A 25,848-nucleotide genomic window follows, 5' to 3' on the forward strand; every position below is an offset into this window, starting at 1 on the left:
CCTGATCCTGACTGATCCCAAGAATAGGTGGGTTAAATCCTCATTTATTATTGCAGCAAGTTAATAGATCATGTGTGACTAATGTTAATAAATCAAACCTTGGCAGTGTTAGCACATTATATAGAGATGTGGGGGTAACCACGAGAATAATGGCAGACATGTTTAAAAGTAGCCACCTCTAGGGAGAGGGCTGCGTTTGGGAGTGAGCACGGATGTTGCTCATCTGTACAATTTCTTTTTAATGTATAAACATTTGTTTGATTAAAAAAAAATTAATTCCTTATCCTCTCTCTTCATGTTTAGCGGGTAATCTCATTGTTAGGGAATGGAGAAAATGCAAAATCTCCTAAGATTTTAAAGTAAAATCTGGTGGACTTAAGAGTGAAAGAATTATTCAGCATTTTTTGGTAAGTGAGAAAAGGAAATGCTCAAATTCAAGACTTCAAACAGTTGTAGCCAATACTAATGAATAACCATATATTGAATAAATGCCAACCAATTTAATAAATCATAATAACACACTGAATACATAATTCAATGCTAAATTGAATAAATAATTATTGTTATAATTGAACAAGTTAAACTATGCCTCCATAAAACAGTATGAAATAAAGTTATTTGCTTTGGGCTGTTAAAAGAAAATGAAAAAGAAAGGCCATGGTGAAAAGATCAATCAGAGTCGGTGGATGACAGAAACATTAAGACTCAGTTTGCCCAAAGCGTCTCATTTTAGACATAAGTGAGGCGAGCTCCAGAAAAGACTTGGTTAAAACTGAATGAAACTTTGCTGTTATCTATACTCCCAGAAGACCGACGTTGGACTCCTACAGTGTGTCAGGCATAGTGCTAGGTCCTGGGGACTCCAGGGTCCATTTCATCCAAAACTTTCAGTCTGATAAGAAAAGACAGAAATTCAGGGAACACACAGTATCCCTCTTATGTCCAGGCCCATTGACAAGGGCTGTCCCGTGTGATAGTTCGTTTAGGCTTCCCAACAAGGCTGTAAGGTAAGTGGTATTATCTCCACGTCACAGAGGAGGAAACTGAGACTCTAAAGAGGCAAAATAATTGCCCAAAGCCAGGAACATCTGATCCCACAGCCCCTGTGCTCTCATCCGCAACATTGTGATCTACAAGGTCATGGTCATGATATTGGGAGGGTGGTGGGGGAAGGAGAGAGGAGAGCATTTTTTGAAGAGAATCTCCCCCTAAGTCAGACTTGTTTAACTTAAAGACCAGTTTCAATTAAGCCTCATGGTAGGAAACAACCTCTCTCTGGGCCTGGTTCCTACAATACTGACACTCAATCTTTCTGCCGCAGGAAAAGAAGTTTGCTATGAAAGGGTGGGGTGCTTTAAAGATGGTTTCCCATGGACTGGGACTTTGTCAAGACAGTTGGCAGGTCTACCCTGGTCTCCAGAAGAGATAAACACTCGCTTTCTGCTCTACACGAGACATAATCCCAAAGCTTATCAGGTAAGATAACTTGCTGCCTTCACACATAGGTTATTCTGAAATATAAGATGTAGCTATAGGTTCAGTAGCTTACTCTGGGATAAACTATTGACTTAAAGGCAAATATTTCTTTTTAATATTGTGAGCTAGATTTTTTTTTTCTCATCATACTTGCCCTAGTATTTAAGTATAAAGATTGGTCTGAGTATGTCGTTTCATAGGTAAATTTGATATTTCATTTGATACATATATTAATTGGGAGCTTTCCACATGTAAGACTGTAAATAGGCAATAGGCTCCTCATGTATTAAATTGAATAAATAAGACAGTGTCCCAAATTTACTATATTAGGGGAAAGGGGGTATATAAATACCTCTGTTGCAGCACAAATTATGATCTGTTACATAAGATACAAACAAAAGAATCTGGGAGCAGTGAGGAAAGGCTTACCTTCCCCTTGAGGGCGGGACAAGAGCCAGAAAGGCTTTGAGGAAGACGTATTTTGAGGTGTGTCCTGAAAGGTGGGAAGGGTTTGCATAAGCAGAGGCAGACAGAGAAATGGCAAAAAAAAAAAAAAAAAAAAAAAAAAAAAAAAGGCGTGGACAAATACATAAAGGAGAGAACATCTGATGAATGACAATATGTTGAGTTAGACTGAAAGGAAGTCCTCAAAATATGGAGTTAGTTAGAAAAGTAGTTTAGAGACAAACTCCTTCCTGGGTATTTTGGATTTCATCCTGTGAGTCAGAGGGTCCCACGGGTAGTTTCTGAAGAGTCATTAGGCTGTTTACTCTGGCTGCAGTGCACCATCTTGACTGGAGCTGGGCAAGCCTGCAGGTGATTTCCTGACTGTTTGGTACTATGCCCCCCCAACATGGTAGCCGTGAGCTACGTGTGGCATTAAAATGGAATAAAATTAAAATTCAGTTTTTCAGTTGCACCAGCCACATATCAAGTGCTAATAGTCCCATGTGGCTAGTGGCTACCATTTTGGACAGTGCAAACACAGGATATTTCCACCATCACAGAAAGTGCTATTCGCGATTAACTAGAAAACTACGGCACGGTTCCGAATGGACTCGGGGAACTAGCCTGAGCCATGGAATGAACATGAGTATGATAATAGAAAATTGACATGATAAACATCATAAACTGCCTGGAGATTTTACACATGAGTTATGGGAAGAATAATGACCCTTTTAACAAGAAAACTTGATTGGGGATGCCAGAGAATGAGTTACATGTTGGACGAGTGAGGTTCGTGTAGGCTATTGGAGATTTTCATCTTGCAACTCTGTGGGAGTCTAGACCTGGAAAAATAGGATCCAAAGTCTTTTACCCAGTGGTGAGAGTTGAAACCCAAGAATGATGTTATCTTAGGGGCAGAGAAAAAACAAAGCATGATACTAGACCCAGGTGGAGCGCGAGCCAGAGAAAGAGCACTCCCCAGTGCAATGACATTTCCAGTTTTTACCTTCACCTATAAAACCTTGAGGCTTACTTTCCATCAGACCCAGCCAAGACAGCCTTCTGCTCTGCCTTCTTACAAACAGGATCTGATTTGTAGCTGTCTACGTACCAGACACATGCACAGGGACACACGACTCTTCACTGACATGTGCCATTTGCGCTGTAGATGACGGCTCTATCTAAAACAAAAAAGAAAAATTCTTATTTTGGGTATGGAGAAACTTACAAAGCAACTGTACCTAAAAATTTGATTTTTATAACTATTCAAGAAGCGAAGAGAGGAATATCGTTCAGCCTTTAAAATTTTTTTTTTCAACGTTTATTTATTTTTGGGACAGAGAGAGACAGAGCATGAACGGGGGAGGGGCAGAGAGAGAGGGAGACACAGAATCGGAAACAGGCTCCAGGCTCTGAGCCATCAGCCCAGAGCCCGACGCGGGGCTCGAACTCCCGGACCGCGAGATCGTGACCTGGCTGAAGTCGGACGCTTAACCGACTGCGCCACCCAGGCGCCCCTCGTTCAGCCTTTAAAAGAAATGAAATTATGGTAGATGCTACAACATGGATGAACCTTGGAAACATTTTGTTAAGTTAAATCAGCTAGACAGGAAAGGACAAACATGGTATAATTCCAGTTATATGAAACACCTATTTGAATAGTCACATTCATAGAGATGGAAAGCAGAATAATAGTTACCAGGGGCTAGGGGAGGTGATAATGGAGAGTTACTGTTTAATGGGGGCAGGATTTCAGTTTAGGATGATAGACAATTCCTCGAGAGGGATGGTGTTGATGGTTGCACAACAATGCGAGTGACTTCACGTTACTGAATTGTTTGTATACTTGAAAATGGTTAAAATGGTAATTTTTACATTACATATACTTTACCACAATTTTTTTAATGTAAAGAGAATCTATGTTGAATAAAAATGTTTTGGAGCACCTTCACTGTTTGTTTAGGACTTCCAGGGTGTGTGTGTGTGCATTCAGGACTAACTATACCCCTAGTCTTGACTTTCAGTCCTCATAGGACTCATGGGTCCTTTCACTTTCTGCACAGTGGCCATGCACCTGAACTTTTGTAGAGAACGGGCACTAAAACAGGTGATGAAGGTCAGTCTTTAGGACAGTCTGGGCCCTAAAGGCAATGAAGAGAATATCAGACACTGAGCACTTTCCTAATAAAGGGACCATAAAAACAATGTTACTCATATCTTTACCACTCCCTTCCATTTGGAAAAACCCATGTGACAAACCAGATCTGTACTTGAATTTTGCAATGGATGGAAGCCTAAGGGTTTGTTGTTAGAGTGTTTTATAACAACAGTGAGGATATAGGATGAGTCAGGATGCAGTACTAAAAATCAGAATTGACTCATATGCTACACTGTGCAAATCCGACTTCATTTATGAGGAAGCAGAGGTAAACTGTGCAATGGTTTAATGTACTCTTTTCTCAGATAGAGGAATTGTTAAAGCTGAACATGGTGCAATAAACTTGACTCTTCTGAGAGTCATAGGTCTTCACAGCTACATTTCTGCAAGAATAAAACCAACTTACCGTCCCCCAGAGTGGCTCATGCAGTCGCTGCTGGTGATGCACATTTGACATAATCATGGTAGTTTCTGTGCCTGCAGCTTTTCTCCAGGCTAGAACATATCTAACCAGTGACTACTTTTGACGTACTAGAAACGAGATCATCCAGTCATGCTTTGTAGGATGGGTTGATCTCATGCCAGTTAGGTTCTAACTCCTCAAAGATAAGAACGTTCCAAGTAAAGGCCTGAGCACCCAGCTAAACACTGAGACTTTAACTAGCCCTTCCTCTGGATGACCTGTTCTGTCCCAACACCCTTTTAAGGTTCTGTCCTTGTGATGGCAGAATCTGAGTTGTCTTCTTCGAGTTGCTTCCATGATGTTGTTTCAAGTTTCACATTTTCTAAGTTAGTATGCCACTTCATAGGGGTATGCCAGATGGCATACAAAGTGAAAAATAGTGTTTTTTTCTACCTTTTCTATTTTATTAAATTCTTCCAGGGCTTTTGTGACAGTGGAGGATGGTCAGACCTCACAATCCTTGTCAGATTGCTACCTTGAAGCTATCACAAGGTCCCGCTTCCCGCAAGTCTCGTGATGGGGAAAGATTAAACAAACTTTCTCTACCAAATTCCTTTTCCCAAATAAGACTCTTTTGAGGGGGAGCATAGAAGTAGAAACACAGTTGCTGTTTAAGGGACTTCAGCTGGAATTGGAAGGAGCATTTGGATTCTTTTAGGTATATAGATGGACAAAGGTTTCTGCACTAGAATTCCATTATTTAGCAAAACAGCGTTTCTGGGAAGGCCCAGGTACACTTGATTTTATTATCTGCCTCAGCAAATCCCACATCTGCCCTGGGCCCTATCAGTAAAGAACAGTAGGATCAGATCCTAACTGGAGAGCTCAGTGGTGAAGCACATGACTTCAGAGAAAGACCATGAGGGTTTCAGCCCCCACTCCAGGACTCAGCCCCCACTCCAGGTGCTTCGGGACAAGTGACTTCTCATCATGTTCTTTCCTAATCTGTAAAGTTAGTGCCTACCTCACAGTGTTGTGAAAGTTAAATGAGCTACTCTACAAAGTACTTAGAACAATTCCCAGCATGTAGGCACATCTAAGGGTAGCTCTATTACAATTGCCATGTAAACTAATTTAGGATTCTTCATAATTGTTTGCTCACCATCTTGGGAGATACTTTAGCCGGCAAGTTATATGATTAATTGCACGTTACTATTAATCACAGGTAGCTGGTAATAGGCTCTTTGTTTGAATTTCATAGGTATCTAAATGTGTTGCTTTCCAGTGTTAGGATTCACCATTGTCAAATTTGCAGTTTGCTGATTAGACTATTCACTTTTTCTCAAAATAGAATTTTGCGCATTTCTTCTATTGTGCCTTTTCATCTTTCTCTTAATAATGAAATTACTTAAATTCATCATATCACTTAAATTGAGTTTGGTTATAAAAAGAATCCAACAAAACACAAGAAGTACAAAAGAGCATTTAATGTAATTACATAAAATTATCGTTAGCTGTTGTATTGCACATGGTGAGATCCTAACCTCTATTCCTCATTCTTAAAGTGGGGTGAACAATGTGTTTTTGCCACCTTTGTAGCATGCTTTTAAGCCTCAAGTAACACGCTACTCATGAATCACATCGGCGACAGAGAAGTGCTGTACAAAAGTAAGGCTGACAGAAGTCCTGACTGAAACTGACCCAACACAGTCCTAAAGCCCTGAACTAAACAGTGCCTTAAAACCACACACTTGCCCTTCCTGGTGATTAAGTTTGTATTTTGTGTTTTATAACACATTAATAACGTCTTAGTATTTTGCAGTGTGTCACAGTAACTATTTCTTTGGTTAAAACGTTTTCAATAAGGTTGTTAACAATCCAATTTAATGGAAGACTTTTGAGCAGACAGAATAATTCTACTAAATATCAAATAATTAAAATTTTTTTTTAACCTTCATCTCTTTTCACTTGAAATAGGAGATCAGTGCAGTTAATTATCGAACTATCCAAGCGTCACACTTTGGGACAGACAAGATGACCCATATCAACATACCCGGATGGAAATCAGATGGAAAATGGCAGCAAGACATGTGCAATGTATGATGTGAATAAACTCTTCCCTCTACTAGATAAAAGCTCTATGTTTAATGGGAATGTACTTCACATACATTAATGCCCATTCATGGAAATCCCTCCATTCAGTTACTCACATTGTCCTTGTCCCAAGGCCCCAAGTGAATTATCCATTTTCCATTTATGCTCACTTATTATGAATCGCATAGATTATAAGGGGAGCATATTTTTTTAAATAATTATTCTTTGATAATTCTCACTTTTGACAAAAGATTAAATGATGCGATAAATTTCTCACTTAAGGGCGAAAATTTTCCAGGCTCACTCCAAGAAATTAATTTTCCTCTCTGATACTCAAGATTAATAGAGTGCTAACATAGTAAGCAATTATTTATAAGGCCATATAGTATAGTAGAGTCAGGCCGCCTGAATTCATACCATGGTTCTACTTACTATGATCCTGGGCAAGTTTAATTAATCTATTTGTGCTTCCGATTCCGTATCTGTAAGTGGGGATGAAATCAGTTCATATACGTAAAAGGGTTAGGACAGGACCTGGCATGTAATAGGTTTTCAGTACCTGGTAGTGTTATTTCTTATTATGGAATCCCTTGTTCGGTCACTTTGGTTTTCTTCAATTCTTATCTCTCTGAGACTTGTAATAAATCTTTGCCCCAGGTGCTACTCAAAGTGGAAGATGTGAACTGCATTAACGTAGACTGGATTAACGGTTCACTGGAATATATCCATGCGGTAAACAACCTCCGCGTTGTCGGTGCCGAGGTGGCATATCTTACTGATGTTCTCATGGTAAGAAAAGTTGAGTGTTAATTTTTTTTTTTAATATTTGTTTGTTTTTGAGAGAGAGAGAGAGTCAGAGCGTGAGTGGGGGAGGGGCAGAGAGAGGGGGAGACACGGAATCCGAAGCAGTCTCCAGGCTCTGAGCACAGAGCCCGATGTGGGACCCAGACTCATGTTAAAATCATGACCTGAGACAAAGTTGGACTTTTAACCACTGAGACACCCAGGTGCCCCAAAAGTTGATTTTTTCAAAAATTATGTGTAATTGGTTTCGCATCATAACACCAAGAATTTGGGTCAGTTGTATGGCTTTTATATTAGCTTACACAAGTTCTGAACAGGTGGGATACTATAAGCATTCCTGTATGGTGACTGGAAAAGGGAAATTACTTCTTGGGAAAGAAGCGCCTGTGGTTCTACAAAGCGCCACTTGGTGGCAGTGTCCCTTCACAGGCTCCTCACCAAATGCTTCTCCACCCCCACCCCCAAGGTCGCCTCCTGGGTCAACTTGCAGGACCCTCTCATGCTGGGTAGTTTTCGTTGCATTGTAAACCTATCTTTGATGATTAGAAACTGTTCCCCTCTTATGAATGTTATTTGTTTAGAATGTGAAATACATTTTCCTACAGACATTGGGTTCTACGGCAGTGAATTAGTTAGGTCTGTAGTCCAGTCCAGGCACAATGACCTATACGTTTTCTAAAAGAATCAAATAGACTTTGCTATTTATGAGGGATATACCCTGAGACATTTATAAATCTCCGAATGCCCTACCATAATGGAAAGTAATTTCCCACCATAAAATGCAGTGAAGGAAAATCTAAAGATTTATGACCCTTTCAGACTCTTAAGGAGGGTTCATTCATTCACTCAACAAAGATTTTTCTCTGCACTTGCTGTGGGCTGGGCACTGTTCTAGTCCCCGAAGGTACACGGCAAGCGAGACTGTGTTCCTGCTCTGACAAAGCATGGGGACGGTGCTGTGAATGAGTCCAAGGCAACGGGGTGGAGAGAGACTGGAGCCACAGCTAACCTAGATGGGAGGCCATGGGAGGTGATATTGGGACCCCGAGTGCAGTGAGGGGTCCGGGAGCCAAGCGCTCACCTGCGCCCCCACACTGCTCGGCAGCTCTTCCTGCTGTCAAAGGAGACCAGGGCACAAAAAGGTACTTAGAATGGGTCCTTGTACCCAAAGGATGAAATCAGATTCATCTCCTCTTTGAGAAAAAGTCGTCCTAAACTTTCGTGAATTGTTTTGTTGACCCTGAGGCCTGAGCTGTGGACTTTTCTAGGGCCTGGACAAAAAGTAGGAGTGGCTCATAGGAGAGGAAATGTTTGTTGGACTGAAGGGGAAAGCATTTGCTGAGCTAAATGTGCAGGAAATTGATGGAGACAGAGGAGGGGAAGACTGAGGGTGAGGAGGGCTGATCTCAGACACCAGGGCTGGAGAGGAGCCCAGGAAAGAAAGCAGAGATTTCAAAGGACGGCAGCAGTGGAGGGTAGGCTGCCTAAGGACCAGGAGACATCCTGGGCAGCCATTCACGTGTGAACCAGAGAGAAAATACTCTTTATAAAGCAGCACAGATTATTGTCATTACTGTCATTATTTTCCATCACTGCAAAAATAAAAAGTGGAACATTTGATCAAATGACACATTTATCCAAGTGAAGGCGATTGCTTGATATTCACTATTATCACGAAGAGAACTTGAAGCTTAGATAAAACTAAAAATGCGTGCTCCTTTGTTCCCCTTTAAGTTGAGTGTGTGTGTGTGTGTGTGTGTGTGTGTGTGTGTGTAACTCTTAGGGACATAGCCATTTTGTGAATATTCTTAAAAATTCCTCTTTGAAGACCAAAGTCATCCCAGACATTTGATCAAGTCGCCTTCAACTGGAGGAGACAGACACAGGTAGGGTAGGTAACAGCCTGGGTCTGACTGCATTTGGCCTGTATTGGGAGGATGCTGGAAGGGTTGGGTCTCAGGAAGAAGGGACATGGGCTGAGAGCCACAGATGCCATTTCTGGGCTGTTCTTTTCCGGAGGGCCTTGAGGCTGCTTAGCACAGCGGGAAGAACCTGACAGAAGCCATTCCTCCAGGCCTGACTGGTGCTTGCTCCTGCAGCCAGACGAGGAAGTGGGTGTATGTGGGGGTCACGTTGTCACCTGACTGGTCTCCAGGCTGTGTGTGAGAAGGACAATTATGCCAAGCATATGTCAAGAACATGTAGGCCGCTCCACGTGGTCTTTTAAAAATACTTGTTCTGTTTTCCTTTAAAATCCCTACCAGAAAAAGTTTGGATATTCTCCTTCAAAAGTGCACTTGATTGGCCACAGCGTGGGAGCACATCTGGCTGGGGAAGCTGGGTCAAGGGTACCAGGCCTTGGAAGAATAACTGGTAAGCTTGCGCTGGAGTTGGGCCTTGAATTTGTTTACGCACAAAATCAAGTATCTGACGCACCGAGTGAAGTAGCAGAAGCGAATGTAAGGTAGGAGAAAATGGGACTCAACTAAAGTAAAACATAAAAGTGTTTTCAAAGTATGAGCGTGCAGATCCACGTTCAGGAGTGTTCACGGCAGCATTATCTGGGGCAGCAAAGTCATGGCAACTGTGACCGCCCGGCTGTGGAGGGTGGCTGACGCATTCTGACACACACACCATGCTTTGCAACGCTGCACCACTAGCTAATACAGAGGATGAGTTAGAGTCTGGCTGATGGTCCTGGAATGGCGTCTGTGACGCATCTGGGTCGCCGCTCACAATGGGTGCTGCCTCTGTGGGACTCGTTGAAGGCCTGTGCCCAGGCTGTTCCAGTTGCTAAAATGTTGGATATTACTCCTGGATACACCGTTAAGTCTAAAAACAAATCGCAGAGGCAAGTGTGGACGACGAATTAGTATGAATTAGTTTATACTGTGGATTCGGTTTTTTGAGGATGATAATTAATCATATCCGTTCCCTGCACTCTGACTTCCAAGATGGATGGAGATGGAAATATCAGCTCCAACATCAACGGGTTGGGCTGGCCTCTGTCTCCTCTGCCTTCCCAACCAACAACGCTCTGTGGGCACGCGCCATGTCTCCCTGTCTGCTTTTCACCTCTCCGTGCCCTGGCCCTGGACCCGGTTCAGGCTGTCTTCATCTCTTGCCTGGATTTGGCCGCTCGCGGCTGGTCCCCCAGCCCAGTCCCCCACAAGTACTGCCAAGTCATCATGTTTCCAAATACAGGCCGTGTCACTCACTGCTGGAACTTTCCATTGCCCAAAGCCTCTTAGCTGGTGATAGAAATAGTTTATGTTTCATTGGGGCCTTTCATAGTTCTGTGCCCTAGCGCATGCTATTGCCTAAACAGCCACTATTCATCCTTCAAGATTCATTTCAAAAGCACCTTCCTCAGGCTGAGCTAATTCTCTGTGCTTACCATACCCTTTGAAATATGCCTCTATTATATCTGGAAATGCAACTATTGTATTGCATGGTCTTACAATTATTCATGCACCTGTCGTTTTTGATAGACTCTGAACTACCTAGAAAGTCTCCCTCACCCCCACCCTACCCGGGCACATACGAGGCGCACATTTCCTGTCGGTTAAAACAATATACATACATACATACACACACATACATACATATGCTTTAAATTCAAATTTGAACATTACGTATTTTTTCCTAAAACTAGTTAAGAACTCCAAATTGGGTACAAAGGGTTTTGCCTCTGCAGCTCTTAGTACAGCAGGTTTTTTCCCACTGAACGCTTCCTCTTTCTCCTAGTTCCCAAATCCCAGCCCTAGCACCCAGCCCACTGCCACCCTTCTTTCTGAGGATAATAAACGTATTTTTATTCTGAAGTCATTGGGTAGCAAAAATCCCCCTTCGCTGTAAGTTTTCAAGCCTGGGGAAAGAAGAAATGGGCACAGTGTGTGAAGTCAGAAGTTCATGGGGTCTACCCAACCTTGGGCATGTCAGCCATAAATGAAAGGGAAGAATATTGCTATCCATGTATTGAAAATCACACTGGGTTACAATAAATTTATGAAGATTTTGCCTTTCTCAATTTTGATTCCAAAAATCAGAAACTGTCTAACTCCAATTTTTTTCCTGCCAAGTGAATTACCCTGTTGAGTAAATAGAAAACTCTACATTTTTTTAAATGTTTATTTCTTTTTGGGAGAGAGAGCACAAGTGGGGGAGGGCCAGAGAGAGGGGCGCACAGAGGACTGGGCTCCTTGCTGACAACAGCAAGCCTGATGTGGGGCTCAAACTCACAAACCATGAGATCATGACCTGAGCTAAAGTTGGACACACAACCAACTGAGCCCCCCAGGCACCCCAGGAAACGATGCATTTTTAAATGTCTCTAAAGTCCAAAGATTGCTATAATTTGGATGTCCTGACCTATATTCCTTCTGAGTGGTTAATTTTTGAACGATCATGTTCCTTGAGTGACCAACGAACTGAACTTCAAGAAAGATACTAGCTTTATAATAAAACCAGTTAAAAGCAAAATTAAACGATAGATTTTTTTAAGTTTATTTACAGAAAGAGAGAGTAAGCATGAGCAGGGGAGGGGCAGAGAGGGAGAGAGAGAACCTCAAGCAGGCTCCATGCTGTCAGCGCAGAGCCCGAAGCAGGGCTTGATCCCATGAACCGAGAGATCATGACCTGAGCCAAAATCAAGAGTCTGACGCGTAACCTACCGAGCCACCCGCGTGTCCCTAAATGATAGATTTTAAGACACCTGTAAGTTGAACCTTCTGTTGCCTTTCCTCCAGAGACACGCTAGAACCAAAAATCCAGGATCCTCTCTTCCCTGCTATTTGCCTGTCCTCTGATCGATAGAGTCTGAAGTGTGTCTGCTATATTTGGATACACCTCTACAGGGCTCTTGACTCCATCAGAAGTTTGTAACTAACCAGTAATTGTACACTAAACACACAGACAGCCAGACAGACTTCCTAAAGTTGAAGGTTGATTATGAGGCAGGTAAATGCTTTTGTGTCCCAGGAGTGTGGTATGCAAACATTCACTTCCCACTCATGCCACATGTCCACAGGGTGCTGTGCTCTGGGTCCTCTCCAATCTAGGATCCAGTCTCCACTTCACAGCAAAAAGATTTTGCTAAAATATAGATAGATCTCTCCTGTTGCAAACTTATGAGAGCTTCCCATTGCCAACCAGATCACGTCCAAACCCTTTCCCATGGTTCAGGTTATCTCCGGCTCCTGCTTATAATGCTGTCTTCATCTTTCACCCAGTTCTAAAGCTCTGCACACCAGCCTCAAAATCCGGTTCACTATATAGTTTCCCAAATGTGTTTAACTGCCTCACCTGGAGGCCATGGAGAGTCTCTTTCTTACCCCCGGAGGTCTGCTGACCCCTCTTTACCCTGGCAGACTCTTCTGGGCCCTCAGACCTCTGCTTGTATTTCCCATCTCCAGCAGAAGCATGCCCCAATTTCCCAAGACTGGTTTACACGTCACTTCCCTGTGCTTGCAAAAGACCAATGCTCACCTCTGTCTCTGCACTGAGCAGATTGGGGTGCCTTCCTCACCAGATGGAAAAATCCTTGAGGACAAGGCTAGGCCTTATTCCTTGCATCCAAGTGCTAAACCTGGCACATATTAAGTGCTCGATAAATAATTGTCAGATGTGTAAATGAGTAGGTATGTGAATGGTCATAACATCTTAGGGACCTCTAGATATCTTTCCTTTATCTTTATTAGACATTTGACCAGGAGACGGTGGGCTGAGGGTAGAGACACGTGGGCTCTTAGTCTATTTTGCTTCCAATGTATGGTGACCTTGTCAAGTCACTGCACTTTCCTGGACGTCAAGCTTTTCATTTGTGATATAATGAAGTGAAACTAAGTGAGCCATAGCTGAAAACTAGGATTCTGTTACTTTAAGTGTGTGGCTTTGTAGATTCACGTTTACACATTGAAGAGCTCTTATCTTTTATTTTTGTTTTTACGTACAGATGTTGCTTTCGAGATCATCCGCAATCCATAAGTTTAATTATGAATATGGCAGTCTGTGTACAGACCCAGAATAGCCTCTTTGATTTTTCTGACTTTATTGGCTATTTTGCCATTGACTAGATACAGCCCTTCTTGTATATAGGAATCTGATATTGTAATATATAGACACCTGCATTTATATACTCAATTTGTATGTCTATACTTAGCCTTGGGTGGTGTTTGGCCTATATAAATCTTATAGGAATGAATACCTTGCCTTTATCATCTGTACTTCCAAAATAACACTATCAGTATCCTCTTGTATAGAACATGTTTTGGCTTAAAAGACATTATGCTTTTTCCCAGGGTTGGACCCAGCTGGGCCATATTTCCACAACACTCCGAATGAAGTTAGGCTGGACCCTTCAGATGCCAACTTTGTTGATGTTATTCATACAAATGCAGTTCGCTTACTCTTTGAGTTTGGTAAGTTTTTAACACAAACAGAAACTACACTGAAGCGTGGAAGAGAATTTTAGAAGCACTTATCCTGCTTTTAATGATTTCAGGTGCTGGGACTATTAATGCTTGTGGTCACCTTGACTTTTACCCAAATGGAGGGAAGCACATGCCAGGATGTGAAGACTTAATTACACCTTTGTTTAGCTTTGATTTCAATGCTTATAAGGAAGGTAAATACTTTTTAAACTATGAAGCTGGCTATTATATATTCAGCTCCCTCGTTGGACAGGATCCACACCCTTTTGCACATAATATACTATAAAAATACACTTTCGTGCAAAACACAGTCACATGTATGAAGCTCCCACCGGTTGTGAGATCTGCAAGATCGGTGTCTGTGTCTTAGTTATCTTCACATCCCCAGGTCCTATCAGAATATCGCACATATTGTAGGCACTCAGTATAAACAGGGAGGATGTGCTCATTCATTTAACAAATATGTATTGAGAGTGCCTACTATGTGCCAGGCATTATTCCAGGAGCAGCAGATGTAGGAGTGAATACAAAAGACAAAAACCCCTCCCTGATGGAGCTAATATTCTAATTTGCTAGAAAAACAAATAACAGAGTAAGGAGACAAAGCAAAGCATAGAATAGAATATGAGGTGTGGGTGATGGTAGAGGTTGAGTGGGGAGAGGAGATTCTTGATAGGGTGGCCAGGGAGTCCTTGCTGACAAGATAGCCTAAAGGAGTTAGCCATGTGGATACCCGGGAGAAAGGCATTCGAGGCCAATGGGTAGGAGGCAGCAAGTACAAAGGGCCTGCGGTAGGGGCCTGCCTGGGAAGTTCATGGCAGTGAGGAGCCTACTGTGGTTGGCGTAAATTAAAAGAGGAGAATAGTAGGCATGAGGTTAGAAAAGGAACAGGGGCAGAGGGAGATAATGCAGGGCTTTATAAACCATAGTAAAGGTTTCAGCTTTTACTCAATTGAGTTGGGAGCCATGGGAGGATTTTGAGCAGAGGAGAGATACGGTTTGACTTACTTTTTAACAGAATCACTATAGATCCACAATTTAAATTAACCACAAATTAAACAAATAGTATTTAGCCCTTTATAGTCGTTTCCAATAACAATAATACCTATAGAGCTCTTGGTAATAAGGCACCAAAAATTATTATTTGGGAATTTCATTATTCTCTATATCTACATATTACCATCACGTAAATAATGAAACATATCACACAATAATATATAAAATACACAATAGTAGAATGTATGATGATGTGATAATAAATGGATTACCCTAAATCTCACTATCTGATTCCATGTGGTCAGAATATCTAGATGATTTAGTTATTTCAGCTTCCAGTTGGCTGGTGTAGTGGAAAGAGACACAGATATGACACTGAGAGTAGCTTGAATTTCCTCTTCTCTAGAGACAAATTTCAAAGTTTTAGTATCTGTTCAGAAAAATAAACGTGATTAGAAGTCTGTTTGCAATGCCTTCTGAAGGAAAGAAACAAGTAGTGAATTACAGATACTCAAAATGAGAAAGCCAATTCCATCTAGAAGAGAGAAGCAAAATTCATTGAAATAAGGCCTGTTATAAAAATTATCTGTCTTCTTATTTTCCATATTATGACTTAAAACCCTTTCTATTAGGATAAAATATAGATCATAATATTTCTTTATGTAAGTGTATACATACACAGGACATTTGAAATTCTGTAAAGAATTCATTCAAGTAAAATACATTGATCACAAGCTATCCTTTTAAGACATCATAAAATTCCCTACAACTTTAAGTATGTGTATCATTCATGTTATGATTTAGAAGAGTTTGAAGATATTAAGATATGCTATTTTACATTTGTTACTAAGAAATCATTTACTTTTAAAATTTGTATTTTCCTGTGTGCTAGTGAACCATCTTGTCTAAATCACAATTATGAACATAAATCTGAACACAAAAAGGCCTGATGTAAGAGAAGTCCTTGTTAAAAAAATATATATATATAATGCCAATTATTGATCTCTGCTTTCTGAAATTACCCTGTCTCAATTATCTATTGCATGATAAACCGTAATGGCTTCAAAGAACAATGGTTTTATTGCCCATTGTTTTGAGGGTCAAGATTCAGGCAGAGCTCTGCAGAGACTTTGCTTTGTGATGCGAGTCATGTGATTGCATCCAGTTGGGGGCTGCACTAGGTGGGAAGGTCCAACATGGTCTTCCATTATCTGGGGTCTTGGTACCGGTTTGTCTCAAGTGGTCTCTTATCCTTCAGGGTCTTTCTTCCCAGCCAATTAACCAGGATTGCTTAACATAAAAACTGGGTTCTAAGAAAGCAAAAGTGGATTCTAGAAAGCCTCTTAAGACTGAGAACCTGAACTTGCACAGGTCAATTTCTCCATGTTTCTGTTGGTCAAAGCAAATCACAAGATTAGCTAGTAATCCAGGGTGGGGAGAGTGTGCGGAAAAAAAAAAATGGCTCCCTGTTCTTGAAAGGGAGAATGGTAACCTGATACTGCAAAGGGGTGAGGACCTAAAAAAAGAGTGACTCATTGGAGGCCTCTATTGTAGTCTAATGATCTACCACACATACTAAAACAAAATCTAACTTCTCAAAGGTCAGCCAAGCTGTGTAGAAGAATGGTCCATGCCAGACATGTTGCTGTACAAGATAAAGAGCATAAATGACTAGAATACTATGATAACTTCAGAATGCACAAATGTATTTAGGTATGCCTCATTATTGCAACAATCTTAACTATTAGTGGCGATAATGTCATGCCTGACAATGGCAAAACTAATTTGTCCTTAGCATTCTTTATAATACCTCTTACCTGTCACACCTGGAAGGTCAGCTGAAGCTGTGCACCGGTTAATGTTGCTGTTGCTGGCTGTTTTGTGATTGAACAGGAGGGAGTTCAGCCTTCCTGCAGAAACAGAGAGAGAGAGGCAGAGAAGTAATGGGTCTAAGGTAGAGACGCTGTGTGCGCAAGAATACTTAAAGCTCTAAGTCAAAGATCCGGGAGGCATTGAAGATATTAGTCTCCAAACACAGAGTCATCTGTGGTTGCATGTGTTTAGTTACCCTGCTTGAATGTCCCTTGAGATTCACACAAAGAATTCTTTGATACAAAGAAAATGATACGTAACATTGATAAATATTGTGCAATATACAAGCCTGCATACAAGATCTGGCTCTCTAGACTTCCCAAGTCAATAATCTGTTGTTTTTTTTTTTCTAAGTTACTTTTCTAAGAAATGGTTCACACGATCAGCTATCAGTTCATCAGTTTACTGCTATCTATTAATTGGAAACTGTCTTCACAGAAGTGGCTTCCTTCTTTGATTGCAACCATGCCCGAAGTCATCGCTTTTATATTGAAAGCATCCTCAATCCTGATGCATTTATTGCTTATCCTTGTAGATCCTACAGATCTTTTAAAGCGGTAAGTAAAGCATTTTGTAGTGCAACTTAATTAGCAAGTCAGTTTTTGAAGCACGATCAGCCAACTAAAAATTAGTGCTTTGAGTATGTGGCAAAAAATGCATCTGCCATTTTGGGAAATAATACGTTCTTTCTCTGTGCAGAGTACTGAACAGTAGCTGGGTTGCTAAAGGGCTTAAATAACTAAACCAACCATTTGTATTCTGGTTGTTTCAGCTCTTTTGAAGATTATATCCAGTTTTGCGTTTGGGGCCATTTGTTATGCGGTAATTAGATGCTACTGCGTAACAGACATAAGTTCAGGGCAAAAATTTTTCTGTGTATATATTTTAAATGTCATCTTCAAAGATGCCCTGAGAAGGCTGAACCAATCAATAGCTACAACGAAATATGTTACTATTTACTTGGAACGTGAAAATTATTTTATTAAAATTTAATTATTTATACAGAGCAGAACTAAGGCACGGATAGCTCACAGGAGCTCCACACAGATCAATAAGGGGACAAAATACCAAATCTGATTTTGCTCGAGTCATAAAGTGCACAGTGCCAGATGTGAGCTAAATGTATTTTTCATTTGGTTATCACTATGAGAAGGAGAAAGAAAATCTATTTTGTAGTGAAAAGTGGAAAAGATTTTCCTTCTGATGCTTTAGAGACCTAAACTCCCTGTTTTATCAGGGTAGAAAAATGTGGGGTTTCCAGCTAAAGTTTATGGTAAGTAATAGCACTTTGTGAGTAAGTGCAGTGTTTAGACAGGAATAAGCATTTCCCTGCTCTTACAGAGCGAGGTGACTGGATGCCCTCAGGCCACCTTCTCTGTCTCCCCAGCCGGTTCTTGCTCATGGCATGCCCATGAACTGCCATGCTCAGGAAGCTTGCCAGCCAAACACTGGCATTTCCTCAGGCACCTCGTTCCACCCCACCTCCTCAACCTTCTGGCCCCAGATGCTGCTCTGAGTGGCTGAAGGGATCTTGGCATTTACTATATGAAGGCAGGTGGAAGAGGCCCTCGGCGTCACAGTATATTCAGAGATAATGGGGTGCAATCTGTGAGATTGGAGAAATTTAGGCTCTTGTGCCACATGGTTGCTAATTATGGCTACAAACTAGAGAACAGGGAGTCAATGTCCTTGACCTGTTTTATCGTGCTTCTAACCAGTCATAAAAAGGAAGTGAAATGAAATGAAATAAAATAAATAGAACAGAATAAGATAGAGTAAAATAAAATAGAATAAAACAAAAGAAATTAAAATAAAATTGAATAGAATAGAGTAGAATAGAATAGAGTAGAATAGAATAGAATAGAATAGAATAGAATAGAATAAATAAGAATTCTAGTACGAGGCTATGTGGTTCACAGTCTTGTTCCATCACTTATTAGACACACGACATTGGATGAATTAAATTTAACTTCTGTGCATTTCAGTTTCTTCATCTGTTAAACAGGGAGACAAAAAGCACCATAATAATAAAGGGAACTTGTAAGGATTAATTGAGTTAAATGCACATAAAGTGCTTAAAAAAGTGCCTGACACGTGGTAAGCTCTTAGTAAATAGGAGCTCGTTTATTATTGTTAGAATGTTTCTTCATTAAAATAGAGTTTTACATGGGATATTTTACTATCATCTTAACCTAAATGTCCATGGTTTATAAATCTGAACGTTCGAATCCTAAAATAACAAATAAAAAATTTGAAACACCGCTATGCAGATTTTTTCAAGTTAACATTTTGTCAGTTTTGCTTTAGATTTCAAAATGTACAGATAAAATTGAACTACCTAACATTCCCTTCACGCCGTGTCTGAAGTGTTTGAAGTGAATCCGATATTATATCAAATAAATAGTATTATACTGTATCTTTCTGGATTTGCTTTTTTTGTTAAATTTTATAAATTTGAGATCGAGGGGCACCTGGGTGGCTCAGTCGATTGGGCACCTGGCTTCAGATCAGGACGTGATCTCATGGTTCATGAGTTGGAGCCCTGCACTGGGCTCACTGTTGTCAGCACAGAGCCCGCCTAAGATCCTCGGTCCCCTTGTCTCTCTGCCCCTCACCCTTGTGTACATGATGCCTGTGCTCTCTCTCTCTCTCTCTCTCTCTGTCTCAAAAATAAATAAACATCAAAAATTGTTTAAAATAAGATAAAATAAATTTGAGATCTACACTGATATATGTAGATCTAATGTATTTATTTCAGAGAAATCAACCACAATTTGTTTATTCATTCCCCTACTAATGGGCATTTTGGTTGTTTCCAGTTTTTGTTATTAAAAGCAACTTGTAGTAAGCACTTCTGTATGTCTGCTAGTGTGTGTGTGTGTAGAAGTCTCTTTATGGAAGGTAATACAAGTGAAATTGTCAAAGCATATGTGCATTCCTGTCTTCGTTAGACATTGTCTGTCAATTTATATTCCCCACAGGAACAAATGAGAATCCCAAACTCCATGTCTTCACCACGACTTCATATCGCCAATTTTTTTTAATTTTTGCAAATCTGCTGAGTATGAGATTGTACGTTGATTTCATTAGCACGTCCCTGACACCTAGTAAGACTGAGCATAGTTATTGACTATTTGACTTCCCTCTTCTATGGCTTGTCTGTTCATATCACTTATTTATGTTTCTAATAGGCCATTTTTTTCCCTCTGCTACTTTTGTTTTCCTTGGTTTTGTTTTTGCAAACGGGATGGCCTATTAGGCAACTTAGTCATTTTTTTTTTCAGATGTTTATTTTTGAGAGAGAAAGGGCATGTGCGTGAGGGGGAGGAGCAGAGAGAGGGGGACAGAGGATCTGAAGCAGGCTCCATGCTGACAGCAGAGAACCCCATGCGGGGCTCGAACTCACAAACTGTGAGATCATGACTTAAGCTGAAGTTTGACGTTTAATCGACTGAGCCACCCTGGCATCCCAACAGCTTAGTCATTTTGAAATGCATATGCTTTATTTAAGTTTCAAAGATTTATCATAGTTTAATAATATATTAGGAGTTTATTGAAGGTCAACATTTCTAATTACATTTCTAACTACCTCTTATTTTCTGTCACCAGGGAAATTGCTTCCATTGTCCCAAAGAAGGCTGCCCAACAATGGGTCATTTTGCTGATAGATTTCACCTCAAAAATACGCAGCCTAATAGATCGTATTATTTTTTAAACACAGGCACTCTTTCCCCATTTGCCCGTAAGTATTGTAGCTCAGTTTTATTGTAATGCTTCAAGGTACTTATCTTTAAAAATTCAACAGTTTTTACTGAGTGTCTACTAAATAACTGGGCGCTGGGCCAGACTCCGAGGATGCAGTGAGGAGACTAGTGGGGAGTTTCAATCCCGAATAATAAACGCGGTGGGAGACACGCAAGGGAGGAACGTCCACAACCACGTCAAGGGAGCTTTCTGAGGGAAGGTGATTTCTAAGCTGACTCCTGAAAGATGAGTAAGAGCGAGAAGGAAATGGGAGCGTTCCAGTAGGAAGGAAGTGCACATTTCAGTGCCATGAGGTGAGAGACAACTAAATCAGAAAGAAGATTCCCCCAACAGGACTGGAGAGACCAGGAGGACAGTAATATGAGATGAGGCAAGAGAAATAAATTAAGTCAGGTAATGAAATCGTGTGCCATGTGGGGAGTTTGGACTTCATCTACGAACTAATGGTAAGCCACCGAGGGTGTTAAGATGATCGGATTGGTTTCTTAAAAGATGATTCTCGTTGCTCCATGGATTAGAGGGACACAAGATGGAAGCAGAATGACCTGTTAGAACGAGTGTTGCCTCACCACCATGTGAAGGGATGGATGTGTTTACTAACCGGAGAGTGGTGATCATTTCACCAGATATGTATATCATTCTATGTATATCACACTGGACACTTACACAGTGCTATATGTCAGTTACGTCTCAGTAAAGCTGGACAGAAAGGTAGGAGAAGCCAAGAGAGTACAGAGATAGTTGGGAGGCAGAAGCAAAATGGAACTTGGTGAATGGATTTGAGGGATGCAGAAAGTCAAGAAGTCAAGGATGATTCTGACTAGCTGGATGAAGGTTTTGAGAGGCCCCGGGATGTGGGAGCGTGTGCGCCCGGCAGGCAGTCAGAGGTATGGGACATGGAAGATGCATCACCAAAAAGGCTAAAAGGTCAGATGAGAGGGGGGCCCAAAGGGCTCACGGGGTGAAGCCCCACTGCTGTCACTGGGAACATGGGGCGAGTGGTCTCAGTGGAGATGTGACAGTGAGATGGGCTGAAGAGGGAAGGACAACTCTGGCAACCGTGAACGCAGGAACTGAAAGTTCTCTCTTGTAGGTTTTTTTCCCCTTTCAGACATTTTCAAACAATTTTTGGAAGAATTGCATTTTTTCCAACGTGTTGTTAAACATACAACCATTTCAGGATTCACAATGAAAGATCTGTTTCGTTCTAGATTTTTTAAAAAGTCACCCTTGGCCACTTGCAAGGGATTTATTCTGCTGGCCGGCTTTGTACTGCCCCAGACCTGCGTTAACCCGGCATTCTGAGCGCAGAGCCCTGCGGGAGAGGAAGGGAGGCTCACTTTGCTTCTCAATATAAAAGCACAGACCCTCTTGCCCAATAGGCATTCTAGATTTGTTCTGGAGCCGTTGCCAGACCATGGCCAATAAAAACCTGGCTGTGCAAAGCATACATGCTGCAGAATACAAATGTAATAGACGAAAGGAAACACCCATATCCGTTTTAAAAAGACATAAAAATGCCTCGAAAATTAAAGAATTTTCTTGAAAGAATGTCATTCCACTATTTACTTTTGTAAAATGAAAATATGCACATTTGTATGTATTTTAAAGGCAGTGTTTCACCCAATTCACTCAAGTTACATCAAGTTGTCTTTTCTTCGTGAACATGAACAGCCTCATTCAAGGCTGAGAGTTGAGTTCACATCCATGTGCTCTGAAGGTCATGCTTTTCTCGTGTTTTCACCTCTCCATTTTCTCTCTCTCTTTTTTAAATCTCCAGGTTGGAGTCACAAGTTATCTGTCAGACTCGACGGAAACAATGTCACCCAAGGGAGCATGTTTCTCCGTGTGGGTGGAACCACTGGGAAAACAGGGGCATTGGTGATAGCCAGGTAGGCCAGGGCCAAGGGCGAGGAAGCGGCAGGTGGCACAGCACTGAGCATTTGGTCAGACTGGCTCGTTCAGCAGCTCGCTCTTTTCCTAGAGCAGAACACCACATGGCTGGCAGGACACATTTGCCTTTTCTCTCCACTTCATGTTTTCCAGGCATAAAATAGAAATCATGGTATCCGTGGCTCCAGCTACAAACAGAAAATACTAGAAAATGATGGCAGATGCAGACAATAAAGCAAATGGACTATAAACAAGATATATTGTTAATTCAGCCCATTAATATCATATAGATTTGAGCATATGTTTTTGCTTGTGTAGATTCAACTTACTTTTGGAATAAGACATTTATATATAAATCGCCAGATTGCTAAGAAGCTGAGCAGTACCCACAGATATAGGGCACGTGCTGGAATAGTCAAAGGCGGGAATAATTCGGTAGAGACGTTCACTGTGTGCCTTTGGCTGAAGTCCCCTTTTACCCGGAGTTTTCCTAAATCTTCCCTTTGGTCGGTCAGCCTTAGCATTTTTGCGTAACATATTTCACTTTTGTCGTTTAATTCTGTAATCCATTTCTGAATTAACGTTATGCACGCTAATTAGATGCTACCTTTTGGTAAACCAATCAGTGGATTCGATTTTTGCCTCTACGCTTTCCATCATCTTCAAATAGTGGGCAGAGGTATGAAAGACACAGATTTTGTGGTTACTTGTCAGTCGAAGGATGCAACAGATTAATCGCTCTGGCAATCTGTGCACGTCATCTTGCCTCAGTGCTGCTGCTTGTACATATGGGTTCGGTTGGTGGTCATCTGGATCCTGGCCAATGCACAGGCTCCAGCCCACCCTTCGAACCCTGTCTCCCACCATTTGACTTTGTTCATCTTCAGCTCAGCCACATTACCCTGATTGCACTCCCCAGCATTGACTAGATCCCACCCTTTCCTCCCTTCCTGACTTCACCCGTGCTGTTCCTTTCTTCCAAATACCCTTCCCTGTCTTAGCATATCTCATTTCTGCTTGTTCTTCATGTCTGCATTAAGCAGTCCTCTGAGAGCAGTTCAGTACAATCACGTGCCTGTGGCTCTGAGGCCCAACGAATATTGCCTAATACTGGACAGTTTGAGCTCTGCAGAGAGACACCTGACCCAGGGCAGGTAGGCACAGATAGGTGTTCTTGCCCCCTTAAAAACGCATAAGAATATTTGTACATCTCTGCATTTCTTTTGCAAAAATCTAAAGAAACTACTTGTCATCTTGTGGCATAGCCACCCGATCCTCTTTTAAGGGTAATTCAGCATTTCTGGTTCACAGTAGATGTCTCACCTTGAAATGCAGTCAGTTAAATGCATTTGCATGGTACGTATTCCTATATTTCAGTCAAGTGCCAAGAGTCTGGCCCCTTTCTGTGGATTATATTTTAGTCATTGGGGCGTCTAATGACACTGTTAGGAAGGAATGGATGGTAGGTTCACACTGAGTGAAGGCAGTTCAGGGGGAAACAGGAAGATTATCCTTAAGAATTCGGAAGAAAAGCTGCCTCCTGATAATTAAAGCAATTAATTTTACGTGAAATGGAGTAAGACAGGCCCTAGGAATAGCACCATTCATTCATTTACTCAACAAACAAACATTTGAATGCCCACTGTGTGCCAGGAATTGTTCTGATTGCTAAGGAAAGAGCCATAGGTCCTATTCTTGTGGAACCTATCTTCCAGTTAGAGGAGATAGGCATTACGATTAAATTAACAAAGGAAGAGGGAAACAACAGGAATGAGGAAATCTCATCTGGTCTAATTTGGGCTTGGATTAGGTATGCCCTATGCCTCAAAATAATCCACCTCTCTCTCTTTTATTGCCGTGTTCACCAAAACATCTTTTGATGACTAGTTTGGTTACCTGATTCTTTTTATCCAGATAAAGAAGTTACCAGGGAAAGAGTTGGAATACTAGTAAAGAGAAAGCACTTCCCCACTGTGAACTGGATAGATCAGTTTTCGGTGAATTTAGCTCCTCCTTGACAGTTTGATCATTTCCCGGGGTCAATAAAATCTGGTTCCTGATACTGTAAAGCCAAGACCAGACCTTTCATTGTAGAGACCCCATCAAGATAATGCCTCTCCAGGCATCCCCCAACATGAACTAGTCAAGCCTCCCTTTTACCTCACCCTTGTTTCAAGCTTCGTAACCATGCTATTCTACGATGCTTATCAATATGAACGAAAAGAATAAATCTCCTACAAGCAAATGCCAGCAAATGCAACTTTCTCTTTCATGGTACCACAAATGTTCTTTCACTACACCGTCAAGAATACCCAAGGCAAGCTTTTGAGTCTAATTTTTCTGTTTACAGTGGAGCACTTAAGCCAGGCATGACTTACACAAAATTAATTGACGCAGACGTTAATGTTGGCAATGTTACCAGTATCGAGTTCTTTTGGAAGGAACTTTTGTTTGGACACTCTCAGAATAAGTTGGGAGCAGAAATGGTGATAGATATATCTGGAAAATATGGATATGAGTAAGTATTACTTTTTCCTTTTTTAAAATTTTTAGTGGTATCGAAAACCTACATATAATTTGAAATTTGCAACCAGCCTACAAATTTGTATATATTGAAATTTTATAATTAAAAAAAGTAAATTATTTAAGAAACCAATATTGTATTTGCAAAAGTGTTTACAAAATAATAATTGCTCATTAAATTAGATCTCCCATGTCTCTCTTTCCCACTAGAACCATATTAATATCCTTTTTTTCCTCGTAAAATTTTTCAGATCTACCTTCTGTAGCCAGGACATTATGGGACCCAATATTGCTCAGATCCTGAAGCCATGCCAATCTCAGATACAGTCTTGATGGATTTACTTAATGGGAGCAGTGAAAGAAAGACTCTCCTTCTAGCTGGCATCCGAACCAAACTTGGCCTTTGTGAACGAGATAGACAAGTACAGTTGTTGTTGCTTTTTATATAGAATTTTTTCCTCACGGATAAACTTCATAAGTGCCTTAATAACAGACTGAGTCCTAGGACAGGGTATGGTATGGTAATCTGAAGGAATCTGAGTATCAGTGACAAAATAAAGCTGTGTGGGAATTTCCCTGAATGAGAAGAGGAGAGGCCCAAGTGTGCTGGAATAAATCCACTGGGCAAAAGCGAGACTCTGGTTGAGTATTTGAAGTACGTTTTGAGTATTTCCAGGTCAAATAATCATTGTTCTAAAATGATTTAAAGAATATTTATTCTGTTGTTAAATCTTGCTAAGACAAATTATGACTATAGTTCATGATATATAGTGATGATAACCCTGTGGGTTAATATGCTTATGTATTAATAATGAAAACCGATGAGAGTACATTAGTATTTCCAAGTTGTTCCTTGGTCTTCAGGTGTATGTAAAGTAAACGAGATTTGGGGGGGCCTATCTGTGACGTGTACACCAGTTAGCAATAGGCCCTGAGGATCATCAGCCCCTTCTCTAGAAGCTCCCCTGCCAGGGGAGAATTACTCC

At 41.0% G+C, this 25,848-nt stretch overlaps 1 protein-coding gene across 1 annotated transcript; it reads left to right on the plus strand.

Moving 5' to 3' along the window:
• The first annotated feature begins 1,254 nt into the window (after positions 1-1,254).
• On the plus strand, positions 1,255-25,279 carry PNLIPRP3 (pancreatic lipase related protein 3). Its single transcript, XM_047826014.1, has 11 exons — positions 1,255-1,476; positions 6,462-6,581; positions 7,236-7,367; positions 9,647-9,755; positions 13,682-13,801; positions 13,885-14,007; positions 17,120-17,238; positions 20,291-20,423; positions 22,227-22,338; positions 24,690-24,857; positions 25,114-25,279. Exons 1-11 carry the CDS (start codon positions 1,255-1,257, stop codon positions 25,193-25,195), a joined length of 1,440 nt encoding a protein of 479 aa, XP_047681970.1. The 3' UTR covers positions 25,196-25,279.
• Positions 25,280-25,848: the final 569 nt, after the last annotated feature.

Source organism: Prionailurus viverrinus, chromosome D2 (assembly GCF_022837055.1).
Source record: "Prionailurus viverrinus isolate Anna chromosome D2, UM_Priviv_1.0, whole genome shotgun sequence".
Lineage (NCBI taxonomy): Eukaryota > Metazoa > Chordata > Mammalia > Carnivora > Felidae > Prionailurus > Prionailurus viverrinus.

Bases quoted from the DNA above. Each gene is read 5' to 3' on its own strand.
- PNLIPRP3 (XM_047826014.1), top strand. From the start codon at position 1,255: ATGGTAGGAAACAACCTCTCTCTGGGCCTGGTTCCTACAATACTGACA. The intron at 6,582-7,235 runs GTATGATGTGAA...TCTTTGCCCCAG, and splicing joins GGCAGCAAGACATGTGCAAT to GTGCTACTCAAAGTGGAAGA. The intron at 20,424-22,226 runs GTAAGTATTGTA...TTAAATCTCCAG, and splicing joins CACTCTTTCCCCATTTGCCC to GTTGGAGTCACAAGTTATCT.